The 17,072-nt window shown below is 37.8% G+C and overlaps 1 protein-coding gene across 1 annotated transcript; it reads left to right on the top strand.

The window, feature by feature from the left end:
- Window positions 1-4,175: 4,175 nt before the first annotated feature.
- Window positions 4,176-10,969, top strand: gpr184 (G protein-coupled receptor 184). Its single transcript, XM_026191252.1, has 2 exons — window positions 4,176-4,532; window positions 8,987-10,969. The coding sequence occupies exon 2, from the start codon at window positions 9,030-9,032 to the stop codon at window positions 10,074-10,076; it is 1,047 nt and encodes a 348-aa protein (XP_026047037.1). The 5' UTR covers window positions 4,176-4,532; window positions 8,987-9,029; the 3' UTR covers window positions 10,077-10,969.
- Window positions 10,970-17,072: the final 6,103 nt, after the last annotated feature.

Here is a 17,072-nt window from a genome sequence, read left to right on the forward strand (position 1 = left end):
ACGTTTCCACTGAAAGCAAAAAAGCAGTCGGGCATCCAGATTAATGACCTTGTGCTTCTTAAATGAAAGTGTTCTTTTCACCTGCAAGCACTAGGTTTAGCAGTCTACACACACACACACACACACACACACACACACACACACACACACACACACACACACACACACACACACACACACACACACACACACACACACAGAGGAATAATTGATTGGCTTATTATTTAACAGAGTTAATAATCAGATGGCAGCAATCCAGTGCATTTTGGCCCATAGGACAACCTGTCAAAAGGAACATAAAAATGGGAAAGAATGTGACATAGTTGCTGGTCTGAAAGCGAGAACATATTCAGTGAGTGTCAGTTCTCTGCGTGAAAATAGCTTGTTGATGTCACAGGAGCATTGTCAATACAGTAACTCATATGACTGCTCGTTGTAGAAAAGGTATGCCGAACAGAATCTGACATGCACCTTAAATGCACCTTATGAAACTTAAAACTTAAACAGAAGACCACACAGAGTACCACTCCTATTAGCTAAGAACAGTAAACTGATGCTACAATTCACACTTCTTACCAAAACTGAATAATATAAGATTGGAAAATGTGCCTGCTTATGAGACTTTCTGCAGCAACATTCAAATGGTAGGGTCAGAATTGGGTATAAATGGCATGAAAGCATGGATCCAGCCCTCCTTTTATAAATTGGTCAGATTGCTGGTGGTGGTGAGGATATTTTCTTTGCTCACTTTAGGTCCCTCAGTACCAAATTCACATTTTTTTAAACTACCTGAGTGCTATTGTCCACCATGCTTATTCATATATGACCACAGTGTATCATTTAGGAATGTATATTTCCCACCAACTGATGGCTGCCTCCAGCAGGATAACATACTGTCATAAAACTCAAATAATCTCAAACTGGGTTCTCATGATGGGTTCTCTGTACTCAAATGGCCTCTACAATCACCAGATTTGCATCCAGCAGAGCATCTTTGGAATGCGGTGGAACAGGAGATTCACATCATTGTTTGATGCTATCATGTCTGTATGGCTCGGAATTTCGGAGGAAAAATTCTAGCACCGTGTTAAATCTTTTATGGGGGCTTTGAAGGCAAAAGGGAGGCCAGTGCAGTGCTAGAAAATGTACCTAATAAGCTCAATGAGGGTATGTGACTGTTGTAAACAGTACATTCAGGGTTTTTTTTTTTCTGCTGTAGATTAATATAACACAAAATTGTCTGTCCATGTTTTGGTTGTGAATTAACATGTAATCTTGTTCTCATTAGTGTGCTCTTTTGTCTTTACCACAGACAGTTTTCTTGAGAATTAGTTTGTGGTGCGATAGAGACGCGGAGGGTCCAGAGAGTGGCGTAATAAAGAAGCCATTTTAAATACACACTCATCACACCACAACTCTTCTCTACCCCTGCTTCCCCGTGTTTTTAAACACGGTGGGCGTGATTGCGGATGCCGTGCCGGTGCTTCCGCCTGGCACCGCCGACCACGCCTCACCACATAGTTCTTTTTGATTTTGTTTTTTTTAAACTAAGAAATATATTAACAATAATCGCAACTTGATACTTTATTAACGTACTCAGAAGTGTAATGTGATCTTTGAACTTGTATTATATTAGTGTCGCTTCCATACGGAAAGAGCTACTGATTACTTATTTCCATAGCACGTTTTGTCATCTAAACCTCTGAGACCTCCCAGTGCTCATTTCTTGTCAGCTTTAGTGGAGTCTGTTTTGTTCTGCAGCTCTGCTTGGGGTGCATGCACATGCATGCCAATTGATTTTAGCCAGTGGGTGCAATTCCATTTTCTCTCAGGCTTGTTCAGAAGTTATCTGTATTAATGAAGTCTGTGGGAGAAAGTGCTGTTTTTCCACAAGAGGCAATTGGCTGTGTGCTCAAAAGGTTACCAGGAGTGTTCATAACTCAGAGAGTGTCATCTTATTTGAACTGCAACTACTCCTAGAACAATTGCAATTTGCACTCTCAGTTTATAGCTGCACCTCATCTGGAAAACACATCAGCTTTTCATTAAATACAAAAGAAAGTAGTGCACGCATGCGGAATTTCGAGATAATGCTACCCAATCAAAATAAGAACTGAACTCCAGAGTTTTCAGTCATTTCCACTTTCTTGTTATTTCATGCTTCTCGAGATAACGATCTGTGTAAACACTGAACACAAAGCCCACAAACCATCATTAGCTCTGGAAATGTTTTGTTTGTGATTGTGTAACATGATCACAAATTCTGATTGCACTTTCCTCCACTTGGTATGACTGCACAACCGATGACCTCCAGCTTGGCCATCAAGTACATTAAACGGCTATACCAGCTGCTGAGTTTGCCCCTGCACTCAGGCGTAATGCATTTTGAAAGGCAATAGATCAACTGTGTAGAGCAATTTGCAAAATTACAGAAAATTGCAGCGCATTTCCGGTTGTCATGTAGATGCATGACCAAAAAGGTACTAAATCTCTTTCTATATCACACCACTGTGTGATGCAACAAAAGCTAAACCCTAAGCTTAAAAACCACTGGGAGGTGTGAAATACTTGCAATCCTACCATTATCATAAAATGTCAATATCTGTATTTATATTACATACAAGACTGTTTTTCTAAAATGACATTTCCATAAATAATCTTTTAAATAGTTTTTATGGAAAATTTATGATGGCAAAATTCACTGTATGCCTACTGCTCTGTCTCATTAGTGCCCTCTGACTCTGCTTCATGTGACCGCAAGTTGGATGCTTGTTACCAAAAAACAGGCAGGTAAACCAACAAAATGATTTATTTTAAGGTGATAGAGGTGAAGCACACTATCATGTGAGGAAACAGTTACAAGAAACTGAAATGCACCAAACATATGCCCACTGCCTTGTCTTGTTCTCTTTTGCCAAAATAGCAAAGAATTTTCCATATATCAGTGTCATACTAAGGAATGAAAAAGGGAAGTTGACAAATTTAATATCCACATGCACAACTTTTAAAAAATATTCTCAGCACTTAAACTTTTTGGCATCACATTATTGGCACCTTGAGGTAGTCGTTAAAAAAGTGTAAAAGCCACAGCAGAAGTGACAGATAAACTTGTTCTGTATTTGAGTTTAAGAAAAAATAGGTTAGTAGCATAGGTAGGTAAAATAATACATCACCAACATGGCCTTAAATAGTATTTAGACACAATTAATGTGGTTGCTAAGTGATGTAAGCTCTGTAAGACTACATTACAGACAAAAAGCTGGATCTGTTAGAAATGACAGACAATAAAAGCCTGAATTCAACAGGAAAATGTACACATTCATGTAATGTTATTTAATCATTTGTTTATTAGAGAAGAAAAAAATTAAAAGAAAGAATACCAATAAAAAGAAAATTACTCATTCTTACTCATATTCTGCTGAAATGCAGTGACAAAAAGCTGAACTTATTGAACATGTGTGTGACATCAAAGCATTACAAAGGAAAGAAGAAACAATGCTTCAGGTGGTGGAAAATCAGAGTATCTGGAAATTCCCCTTTTGAGTATTTTATTTCCATACATTTATCGTTTCCGTTTCAATAATCGTCTACTTTCCTTTCCTTTTTCTTAACGTCATGTAAGGAATGTGTTCTTGCTGTCAACATTCACATCTGTACACTGATGGTCACTCAACGCATAACCAGAGCAACCTCAAGGTTTCGTCACAGACTCCATTTATAAACATGTGAACAGCCTCGACTGAGACCTACACGGTGCTGATACCCAGTGTTCACATCATCTGAAACAGAGCAACGTTCTTTATCTTCTTCGTGTTTTACAGTGACGTGATTGACACATTTTGGTTTTCTCGTACTGAACCAGACTGAAAGTGATCAGCCAAACTGAAAAAGACATTTAGACCAAAAAAAGGAGTGAATGACCCACTCATTAAGAACTACAACTACAATGATGCTATTTAAACAGTCACTGTGATGTAAAAGGGGAAGACAGGAGCTATGCAGCTCCCGACCCATAAGTTACAAATTTCCCTTAAATCGGAGAGGAGGAGGAGGGGACTTTTTTCTGGTCTCATAAGAGCATTAACGCATGATTCATATCTTTTCTATAACCGTTTAATTTTTGCCCAGCCCTGAACACTTCCTGCACGCACGTGTGCAGAAGCAAACCTCCCTCCTCCTACGTGTGTCTTCCCCTTTCTGTACTTCGCCCTTCCACACTTCTTACTGACATTTCAGCTGTGGCTGTCAACGGGAACTAGCAACGAGAGCAAACTACACAGTACAGAGAAAAACAACCTCTTGCATCTGTAGCTATTGAACATGCTGTTAATGATCTGGTTCATTTGAGATTATGAGGAACTGCAGTGGCTTGGCTGCATGTCAGCAGCTCTGAAAAGTCTCTTCTGAAGCTTTTTTTCTGATCTTCCTGGACTGAACTCTGCTGAACCTGAAGCAGGTCTGGAATGCGTCTAACACTCTTCACCCACTGGACAGCTTTCTACAAGATACAACTTTCTATCAACAAACAACAGGTGAGGTCATTCATTACTGACTGGAGTTCTGGAAACCAGATGAGGGAATTTATGTAAAACTTTTTATAAACTGCCCTAGAAAAGGACAAGTTCAAAGGTAACTTTTATTATGTTTGCCAAGTTCTTAAATGTAGTAATTTATTTTGAAACCGCACTTCATATGCTGGGCTTCTTTTTGTACCCAGTGGACTGTTGTCAAGGGAAAGATGGAATGCTTGAGGTGATGTGAGTAACCACTGCAAAAATAATTAGGTTTGAAATGTTGATTCTCTGGAGGGTTGAATGTTTTCTGTGATTCTCCCAGCGGTGGTCACCACAGCACGCTGGAGAGGGCAACAGAAAACTGCTCTGGAAGAAGAAACTGTGGACTGCTTTACCTTTGAAACACCACTTTGGTATGAGGGAGGCAAGTTAAAACGCATATTTCTTCTTTTTGTTTTAAAAGGGGGGCATCTGGCAATCACCACATCCCCCTCTTTAGAGATAAGGCTAAAATGCTGCTCTCTTAACAATTCATAATGACAACCAGATTTACTTCAGCACATAATGCTAACAAACACATAGTTGGCTCAGATGGAAAAAACGAGTGAATCAAGCCCTGGCCAGCTGTGCAAAGTAGTCGTTTGTTTGGATTTGAAATGTACTGATAGAGACAGCAAAAGAACAAAAAGATGTATGCAAGAGGAAAAAAGAAAAAAAAATATTGTTTTTAAGAAGGACCTGAACAGGACAAATGAACCATTACAGGCATTAGAGGTAAACGCTATCTTTGTAATAGGGGAATACCTGTTTGTCATTAGTCATAGTATCCTAAGTGGTGACAAACAACTGAAATATTTTAGAAAAGTTTTGATTTATGAGGAAAACTTTCCTATAATGCAGTCATGATAAGTCTCCCATTTTTTTTTTTAAATTTTATGAATAATCCATTAAATCAAACCCATTTCAAACACACCTGCACACAGGCACGTGCAGACACACATTATCGTTCTCTGAAGACGATCTGTCTCCAAATGGCTTCTCTATTATTGAGTTTTCTGGACGTTAATAGCATTAGATGCTTCCTGAGCCTATAAACACACCAGGGTCAAGCCTGGAAGAGAGAGAGGGAACAAAACAAAGAGAGGAAACAAATATCAGCAAAAGCCACAGAAATAACGAGCAAAGTTTGATCTCCTAATGCTTAAATTTTATACAGCAAATGGAAAGAATAAAATATCTGTACAAAAATATTTTAGTCTTGTGGTCTACATTAAGAAGAGTGTGTTAACCATTGGTTCCCATTACCTGGTAAAATAATTAATGTGGATTTTTTTTCCAGTGGAACACAAACTAAACATTAACCCCTTAATCGTCACAATGAATGGGTGTATAAGATTGTACTGATGGTGTAAATATGAATAAATACTTCGGTTATTAACTGAAACCAGAGGACATTTTCAAAAAATTCTGTTGTGATAAACTAAAATTTTAAAAAATGTTCAAGGCTGATGACACAGTTTCACAGACCAATAGAAAGCCTATAAACAGTCTGAAAGGAAAACCATAACACAACCAGTTGAACTTTGTAACAGTTCCTCTGAAACAACATTCCTAATTATGTAGTATTCATGTGTGAGTTCTTTTGTACAATCAGGTTCTGGCCTTAGTTAGCCTGTCATAGTTTCGTTGAATTATTTTTGAACCAAGCTGAACTCATGCTCGGTCTGCCCAGAAATATCCTTCTCAGTCAGCATCTTAACATGTCTGTTTAACCGCACTGTTAGCATCTGTAGTCAAAACATGGCCATGCTGTAGGAAATCCAAATTTACCCCGAATAAACCACTAAACTGTTTTAACTGTGCAGCATCTTTTGTATTTTTAATGCATTAGTCGTCAATTATGACTATATATTCCAAACCATTTTTAGGTTTCATATTATTTATGAATGTGTCAGAATTTAAAACATTAACAAGAACGCGCGAATAGCCTCCTTCTGTAACAGTTAAGCTTGTCACTCTTTAACTTTTACATTAAACAGAGTAGATTAAAACAGGGGGACAAAAAGCCTAAAGCTGTGCATTACTAGAAAACAATTAGGTTTGTTATGTTAAGAGATGGTCATGTCCCATATGAAATGTGTAGGATTTCATTGAAAACAACTGGACTTTAAAAAGTGAAAGTTTAGTGAACTCTATTTATTTGTACTTTGATGAGATGTATAATTGAGTAAAACATATAAAAATATTTATCATTTATACACATTAATGTGTTGCAAGCCCTATGATGTAAGTCATTTTCTGTTAAGCCTGCAACGTGCTGCACAAAATTCATGCGACACGCCTGTAATGTAACTGATCGTTATGCCTGCACGATAATATGTATGGGATATATAAACGTCATAAAGAATTAACTTTATTAAATGTTAATAATAATGTTTTGCTAAGTTATGCACTTTTATGGACACTACCTAATTTTTCAAACAAAGTTGACAACTTCATACATCACATATTGACATGAAGAAAGACAATTAGTGTCATGTGATCATCTACATGTGTGCTCCAAATAATTTTTTTTTTTTTAAATCTAGAAAATCTGTATTTCAAAAAAGTCCTCCTGCCGTTCAAAAGGCATTGTTTGCACCCCTTACTTGTCTTAGTCTGCAAAATAGGTATATTTTGTTATCTTTTCTGGACATAAAAAACTGAAAGAGCAGGAAATGCAAATGTGATCCATCATCATTTCAATTATATTTTCAGTCATAGAGCCTTTTATTTTTTTCCCCCAGGAGGTAGCTTACATGGCCTTCAGTAAGAACTGGAATCTGTTCATGGCCTTTGCATTGAATTATACTTCTTCTCTACCAAGCTAGTTAGTGAGCCAGCATTACCATTATAATAACAACAACAACAACAACAACAACAATACATTTTATTTAGGAAAGTGCCTTTCAAAACACTCAAGGACACTGTACACAGCAGAATAGAGACAAGCAATAACAACAACAAACATAACAACTTACAAATTTACAAGGATAAAACATAAAGCAAATAAATAAAAGAGATTATGTGATAATGCATATTATGGGAAATAAAATGCAGCTCACATGTTACAAGTCACAGTAAGCTACAACAGATTGTTTGCAGTTATGCTAGCTTGGCCAAAAAACCTCACTCATCAGTGTATTACAAAGAATACCCAACAAAGAGCGCAGAGGTTCTCTCAGATGCCTTGCCCACTGACCTTGTCGTTATACCACAAATCTCTCACCTTTTAAATGTCCAAGTTCAGTCGAATAGTTTCGTATCCTCTCTGAAACTGCACTGCTAGCTTTACTCTCATGGAAAAGAAGACTTCTTCAAAGAGGAAAGGTTCATGTCAAAATAACAAAATCAGTCTCACAGCAGATTATTTGACCTGCTCTTTGTCTTTTATCTTTTTGAAACAGAAAGTATTACTGGATTATTATTAAATTCATTTTGAAATTCTTGTCTCTGCTGGGTTACGCTAATCTTTAAGATGTATCTGGTGTGAATTACACTCAGAGCTCTGTGATGGACCAGGTGTGATGGTTCAAATCAGGGAGAGAATTAATTGATTCATTTATAGAGTGCATGAGTTTCACATTACTCATTCTTGAAGCTGCAGTAAACAACTACCTTCGTCACATCTGCATCTGTTTGTAACGTCACATTTTCCACGTGTGGGACTAATAAAGGTTATCTTATCTTATCTTTAAATTGTAAATAACTGGTCCAACTCACTATATGACTGCCAACTTTTTTGTCCCCCAGAATGCAATTCTGTGGGAGCCTGCAAGGCTCTTATTGTGCTGAGAAACAAAAAGTAACCTGTAATCTGTGATTACTGTAAAATGCAAATAATCAGTTTGCCTGTACATTCTGTGCGATCCTCGCCTGCAACTTAGACCACGCAGGAGAATAAATGCAGCAATTTATAGATAATTTAATAAAAAGTAGCATTAACAACAAGTAATGTTGATCGAGTGCTCAGGTGATCGAGTGCAGAAGATTCTACATCAAGTTAATCTAAAAGGTATCAGTTCCTTAATGCTGTCTGTTTCCACAACAACGACAGCTTACCTTATGACATGTGTTCTCCATACAGTGCAGCTGAGGCAATTTCACTTTCTATTAAAACCGTGGGTGCAAACTGTTATCATCAAGCAGCATGACTAAACCCATACTAGGAAGCGGAGGACTCCCATCGACACTATGCCTGAACACCATATAGTGTGCAGAATCAAACTATCTCACATTGAGAAACATCAGGACAACCAAATTATTTTTTTTATCTCTTGAGCTCAGTCAACCATGAAATAGAATAGGGGATACAAAATATCTAAGCTATATTATATGTTTTTAAAGTATTACGGTGAAGTCGTGTTACCATACAAATTGTTACTGTATTTATTTTAATTTCATGGATTTAATGATGTATTTTTGTCTTGCAGGTGATTTTTTTAACCAGGGGAGTTACAGCTAACTAAAGGAACCATGAACTCCACTTTTAAACCAGAAACAGGCAACAACTCAACATGCGTTAACATTGGAGAGAGTGTTGTCAGTAACTTGCTGATGTCTGTTTACATACTGGCCTTTGTTTTTGGTTTGATCTTCAATGTACTGACCCTGGGCCCCATCATTCAACAAGTGAGGCAAAAAAATGTCCTGGGAATCTTCCTGCTCAACCTGTCTATCTCTGACTTCCTTTTCATCATCACTATGCCCCTTTGGATAAATTATTACCGGTTTAACCACCGCTGGATGCTAGGTTCTGGGTCCTGCAGTGTAGCTGGCTTTGTCTACTACTCTAATATGTATATCAGCATCTACCTGCTTTGCTGTATCTCTGTAGACCGCTGTCTGGTGGTTAGCTACCCACTCCGCTTCAAGACACACCGAACTTCTTGCTACGCCTGGATGCAGTGTATCGTAGTTTATGTGGTAGTGGTGGTGATACACATCATAATGCTGGTCTATGATAATCTCACAGACGCCCATGATGAGAACAACAATAATGACCGTTGTTATGAGACCTACCCCATGGAGAAGCCTATTGCTCTATTCAACTTGCTCAGAGTAGGCTTGGGCTTCCTGCTACCCCTGCTAGTGCTGGCAGTGAGCTACTGGAGGGTGTTAGCCACTGTGGGCCGAAGTCCCGGCCTGAGCGCCCAGGTTAAGAGGAAGGTCCGTCTTCTCTCCTTTGGAGTCATTGGGATCTTCTCAGTTTGCTTTGCTCCATATCATATTCTTTTGCTCATACGCTCACTAGTATTTTATAATAACAATTTTGATAAGAGTCACAATGGGAGTTACTGCAAGTTTGAAGAACAAATGCACTTCTTCTTCTCCTGTACGCTTGCACTGTCCAGTTTGAATGCTGTGGTGGACCCAGTGCTGTATGTGTTGGTGAGTAATGGAGTCTGGGAGCAGATGAAACTAACCTGGAGATGCCGCAGACGGACTGAACAAGAAGACTGTGCACTAACTGCTTACAAAGGAGGAAAAGCTGCCACTACTGCCACTACTAATTTAATATGAATAATAAGCTATATGTGATAGACATGTGTACAATTGTATGTGTGTGAGTGTGTATTGAGATATTATAGGATTTTGCATGGCAGCTTTTTCAAGTAAAGTCTTCCTCTCATGAGTTAAGTAACGGGATTATTTCCATCCCACTTGTGTATGTTATTTTGTGTATGTATAAAAGGCAATCTTTGTTGTTACATTTGTATGTTATATCGAGCACAGTGTAAGGAGGAAGCTGAATAATGTATGCATCTGAGTCCTGGTTAATGTGATATTAGTCTCGGGTTCTGCTCTCCCACGAGTTCTTCAGTGTAAGCCACTTCTGGTTTTGTTGTTAGACACTGTTGCCGCAACTGAAGAGCCATTGTATTTTTTTTTGTCCAATCTATGCAATCATAGCGTGACTGAGCAACCCTGATATATTTAAATATGCATTACCTCCAATGCATGCCATACAAAGCCTTTGTTAGCATAACTTTGTGTGCCCAGTGTCTGACATATTTAACAAGAAATAAATCAGTATTATGTCCAGGTGCTCAGAGTTTTTTTTTCACGCAGACAGTATGCAACAATTAACCCATACACCCAGTCTCTTAGTCTTCGCCATTAAACATATAGATAATTATAAATGCAACATAGCTGCGTGCTTCACAAGTGTCAAGTTGAAAAGGAAGGCAATAATGATGGATGTATATAAGTGTGTGTCAGGGGTGTGAGACAGAAATGGAGAAAAAGAATAATAAAGTGAAAGAAAGACAGCAAAAAGACTGAAAGAGGAAGCGTTTGAATCGACATTATGTCTGTTACTTGGTTCATAATTTATACAGCAGCTTCCTCATGCGTCAGCGGAGCTTTTTTTAGTAAACATCATTACAATCTAAGATGAACATTGACTGCATAGTATAAACCCTGAATAAAACCAGTTTTGTTTAATTAAAGGTCTATACTGCTGATTTCCTGAATTGTACAATCATGTATATCCTTCCATAAGAAGCAGTTTTGGAGGTTTGCTACTCTGGAGAATTCTGGTATCTGTTCATATGATGCCATGATCTTCCCATCAAATTCACCCTACCATGGAGCTATGCTCATAGAAACTACAAAAACCCCAAGAGCAACATTTCAGACAGGTCTCAGTTAACCTATGACAAATTGGCCAAAAAGGGGAAGGACACAAGTGTTACAATAGCCCAATGTCCAGACCTCAAGTCAACTGAAATGCTGCGACAGGAACACAAATAGCTGTGCATAAAAGAATGGCCGCAAACCTCAATCAACTTAGTCAATTTTATAGAGAAGAGTTCACCAAAATTCTTCCACAATAATGTCAGAGAATAATAAATGAATACAGAATGACTCCTTTAGATATCGCTGCTTTGGGTCTAGCAAAGTGTTTTGTTTTTTTAAAATAAAAGGATAAAGATAAAGCCAGGCTTTTTTCCTCTGAAGTACAGAAATGTTCTGGTTTCTAAACCTTACTTTATTTTTAAACCCTCAGATACATCATGTTTAGATGCTTGAAAAGCTCTGTTGGCAAAAAAAAGAAAGCATGTATCTATTTTTGAATGGAAGTCATAACTGGTGATGCTGAAGCTGCCCCATTAACTTCTTTTCAGATGGAAAAGAAAGAAAAACCCATGTTATTTTCACCACAATTTTAAAGCTTGCAGCATTTTGAAGAAGCGTTAGTAAACGAATCAGGTTTAAAGAAATTAATGTTGCAGTCAATCATCTTGTGGCATTAGCTCCAACATCTTAAAGATCCATTTTCTCCAGACTCAGCTTTTAATGAGCTAACTCAGGTTGTAGCCAGACTCATAGGAAAATCAATGCGACTCCATTGATTAGCTGTTATGACTCATAGCATTGTAATGCAGGCTTGGTCTTAATGGACTATACCAACAAGCTATACTTAGATCTTATTTTAAGCATTTGGAGTCTTTGGACATATATAACGGAGCACTCAATAGAATGAAGTTTTTAATTTCCTTTTACCCTAATGAGCTGATTAATAATTAATATTTCTACTGAAACGCAGCAGACGTCCTGCTAATTATGTTTTGTATTTCATAAGAAAGAAGCTCTCATAATGAAACTCTTTTTTTTTTTTTTTTACAGTGTACTGTCTTTGTGTTTTTGTTTTATTTTTTAAAAACTATTTCTGCTTATTAAAGAGTGGACCTTAAAGAAAAAAGATAATTGAAATATTTTAGAAAAGGAAGACAGCAAAGTTATTAATTGTACAATAAAGAGTTTGCGATTTACTTGTGCTGCATCACATCCACTGAAGCATATTAAATTGAATGACACTTAGGAGGGTTTGTCTCATCAGAGACTTGTTCATGTATATTTGTGTGAAGCCATTGTCCATATCTTAACTGTAACAACAAGGGTCCGAAAAATTGAAGCACAGCCAGAGATCATACAGGAAATCAGATAAAAGCCAAGCATCCAAACTTTTACATGCAAGCAAAAACATCTTACATGAGTATTAGTCAGAGGAGCAATTTACACAAGAGAAGAGGCAAAAATGCCCACAAAGGCTAGTTATACATAACAGTGTACAACACCGGCATCATTTTATACACAAGGAACAAGGAAAAGTTTGGAAGTTGAGTGGAAGAATCTGAAAACACAGCCCTGCCAGAAGCTGTCTGGGCATACCACTGAAGATGATCTTTAAGGGCTCATTCGAAGAACTTTTTGGTCACACATTGTATACACAGCAGACTGACACTGGTTAATAAGACACAATTAACAGAACAAAAGCAGTTAAAAGATCCTACATACATATGTTCCCAGTCACACAGGCCTAGAAACGGTGTGTTACCACAGTTGCAATGGAAAAATGTGAATTTCCTGACCTGTTGGCAAATGGTTGCTAATGGTTGTCACTAGATAAAATTAATCGCAAAGAGGTACAGGATACTGCAACAAAAAAGTCCTTGAAATCGTTTGGTTTCTAGTGGGTTGCCATAAAATCCCTGTAATTGCATGGAAGATACGTCAACTTCTCACTGAGCAGTAGTGAAACAATAGCATTTTTCTTTTTTTAAATGTTGAGGCGAGCAACCTCGTTTTACAGTTTAAACCACATGTTTCAGTTTCACTAATGTTCAGAGAGAAGCTGGCAAGAGCTTGCAGATAAGTTGGCCTCTTCCATGCAAACTATGTGCTGCTAACAACAAAAGCAATCACAAGAAGGATTTACTGCAGTTCCTTCTTGGCAACCAGTTTAACAAGGTGACCAGCTGGTTGGGGACTACACAGTTAGAATCAGAATTACCCTACAACTTCTCTTTACCCTGTGTGACTGCGGCCTACGGTAAATGATTTACAAAAACAAAACATAACAGATGACTACATAGATGAGGAAGATGAAAGTCGTGCTGCGAAAAGTGAGAGGTGGAAAGAATTCTTCTTTGACACCAGGAGGCAGTTGTAGGGTTAGTCACATGTGAGTGTGCACAAGAGAGTTTCTCTGGCTTAATACAGTCACATAAATAATGTCCACTTGGCTGCCTGGGAGCTGGGTCTCTTGACACAGTAGATATATTCCAGACTCCTCAGACCAAAAAAGGTTGCCTTGCACCCTCCAGTGCTTTCAATCTTCCAAAGCCAGCACGATAGCTAACAGCTTCCATTTCCTAAAGTCACAGTTACTCTCTGTGGGTGCCAGTTTTCTGCAAATAAAGGCTAACAGATTAATCTTGTTGTCAGCATTAAAACACTGGGGTAGCACTACCCCAACCCACACATTCAAGCATCGACCATGTTGCGTAATTGCTTAGGAAGATTTGAGGATGACAGAAGGGCAAAATCCATGTTTAATAATCTTAAACACATGCTCTGTGGCTTTTGTCCAGTCTAAACAGTACAGCAGAGCAACGCAACAGAGCAGCGGTGATGTATAAGTTAACTGTAGCTGTATACTTTAGCAAAGCCCAGTAACGGTTTTTAGTGCACTAACACTATGTGCACTATGTTGTAGCCAATTAGGATGTGCATTGAGCTTAGAATTACCTATGCCTCATGAAACAGAAAGACCGAAAAGAGGAACTGTGAATTATTTAACTACAATTTATCTGTTTGTCTAATCTACTGATTAACTAATGTGACACAGATGTTACGAGACAGTGATGAGAAAAATAGCCCAAATCAGCAAGTCAACAACTGTGGATACATGGCGTAAGAGATGTATAAGTAAAAGAGGAAACAACAGCAAAGTCTAAGTGGCAGTGCGGTAATGGAGAAACATTAGAACTCAGTGAAAGTCTCAAGTGTCCAATTGTCATTCTGAAGGAAAAGGGACTTTCTCTAAATCACATCATGGCTAGACTGAAAGTTTCCCAAGTGTCACTACACGGCATGCTAAAATGTTTTGCAGAAACTGGATTAATTATGTCCAACCACAGTGACGCACAACAAAAATGACCATACCAACCGAAGATCAATACACAAAGCTTTGTTCACTGAGACACAGAAAAACAACTTGGTCACATACAGAGAACTTACGAAAGAAAACAATACGTGATGTCAATTAGCAAAAGTATTCACAAAAGAACACTCTATTAGCAGTGTCAGTGGATGAAAAGACAAAAAGTAGAAATTTGTGTAAAGGTAGAGTACATGGCAGAGGTCTAGGACTGGTGCCCATGAGCTTGTTGTATGTGTACCTAAGAAAACATCAAGCGTGTACGATCATGTGAAAAAGGGACAGGAAAAAGCACATGCAAATTTAAGAAATTTATGAAACTTCACTTCAAGTTGCTGCAAATGAGGTTCTGCAAGATATTGAATCATGGGATATACTTAGTTTTTCACAGGAGTCTTTTGCAGTAAGTATAAAAATAGTAATACAAAAAATGCACATTTTTTAATGACTAACTATACTTACTAAAAAATACACACTTTTACCATATTTTCCGCACTGTAAGGCGCTCTTAAAATCCTTTAATTTTCTCAAAAATTGATACTGTGTCTTATAAACTGGAACACCTTATGTATGAATTCTGGTTGTGCTTATTGACCTCGAACCAATTTTATGTGGTACACGGGCTCAAAAATCTGTCAAAAAATGTTTTAGTACAACTTTGGTAAGCTATGAAGCCGCACCGCTTAATGGATTCTTGGAGCATTACGGCTGCAGTAGTCAGGAGCCTCGCGGAGTAATCTGGGTCCAAAACTCCGTCCTTTTCAGGTCCCAAAGTCAAACGAACAGTGCGGCATCACTGAGAGTTACAAACTGTCTAAATTCTTTCATCTTTAATAAAATGATTAGTGTAGCTGCTTTACCAGGTGTAACAATTACGTTTAACATCCAGGCCTTCATGAAAACAGATTTTTTTAAAATTTAACGGAGTTAGAAGTTAGCAGGAAGTTAGCTCGCTAGTTTCCACCTAAACATGATATGCCTTGTTCTGACTGAGAGATTTCTGAAAAAATTAAAACGTAGAGCTCTACTATCACTTCCAACATAAATGAACACAGAAAACTAAACAGCAGTGACTTTTTTAGGGTTACTGAAGTTGGGTTAACTGGTACATAATGATGTGCTACGTGATCAATAGCGACACAGCTATGTTAGCATAACATAAACAGTGAAACTGGAAGATGAACGCTAACTTTTTTCCACTTGATAAAAGTTAACGTGAGGGTTCCCGATGGTTATGGAAAAATGCAATCTCATGGGAGGATGCTGTAATCGGACCAAATTTCAGTCAGGAGAACAACTGAGATAATCCATCCACAATACGAGGTTAGTCATTAATATACTGCAACAACATAGGAATAGAGCAGCTGCGAGAGAATTCAAGATTAATGAATTAATGGTACGGAAGTGGAGGAAACAAGAAGAATAAGTTGAGTAAAGTTTGACTTATCTGACTGTTTTGTTTCGCTTAATGCGCCTTATAACTCGGTGCGCCTTAGGGTCTGAAAACTATGGTCAAATGTGTGTGTGTGTGTGTGTGTGTGTGTCTTCTTAAACACAAATTAATATTACTGTCAGTTCTAATGTATTGATTCTATGAACAAACAAACATCATCCAATGAGTCTTACCATAGTTCACTTCACCGCATTTCAGGCTGTTATTTTATAATGTACAACATGTTGAAGTACATAGTTGTGAGAAATGGCACAGAAATTGTCATTTTTTAAAAATTCAACAATAGCAAAACACAACAACCAAAACATGGAATTTTTGAAATTGGCTTAAATACATAAGACCTGGTTTTCCACCCATTACTCTGCTTGCACATGCATGGTTGTTCAGTAAATGAAATGAACATATAAAGCCACAGTTCAGTGTCTTTTTTTCTTCATTGACTTAGTCACAGATAAATAAAGTGGAAATGTTAGCAGCTTTTGCACACTCATAGCTTACCAGCATAATTTACAGTTTACAAGAGAATACTTGAAATGACTCATACTATTCACACTTTCACACTGGTACGTCATGAAGGTATCTTTATATCTTTATGGTTGGCAAGGGTATATTTTTTAATATTCTTTTGTTGTGGAACACTCATTAAAATAATAGATTTTTAGTGGGGAAACCCATGTCCACATCTGATGAAGTACTGTCTTATCATCTATATAACCAAAGTTTACATTGACAATGACATAAATACATTCAGGTAAGGAACATTGCTGCCATCAACACACAGAGTGGGGGTGGGATCTGCAAGTGTCTATTATGTGTAGCAATAGGGCATTTGGCGGAAAGAGATGAAATTCAGTTAAAAAAATACAAACAAGCAAACAAACAAACAAAATCCCTTTTAACAACAATAACTATTTTAAACCCTTTCAGAAAAAAGCATCAGGACAAAAATCCAATTGAGTAGGGGTGAATGCAGTCTCAAGGTTTACTTAGAGAGAAAAGCCAACCAAGCTGCCAAGCAACAGACAGCAAAGTAATTTGATTGTTAAAAGGTGACAGTTGGCATCAGCGAGCATTAGCTGGGGAGCGGTGGCTCATTAGTTTGCACTAAAGGTTCACT

Source organism: Astatotilapia calliptera, chromosome 14, assembly GCF_900246225.1.
Source record: "Astatotilapia calliptera chromosome 14, fAstCal1.2, whole genome shotgun sequence".
NCBI lineage: Eukaryota > Metazoa > Chordata > Actinopteri > Cichliformes > Cichlidae > Astatotilapia > Astatotilapia calliptera.

What these genes read in the sequence shown, in the direction of transcription:
- gpr184 (XM_026191252.1), top strand. Translation starts at nt 9,030, where the DNA reads ATGAACTCCACTTTTAAACCAGAAACAGGCAACAACTCAACATGCGTT.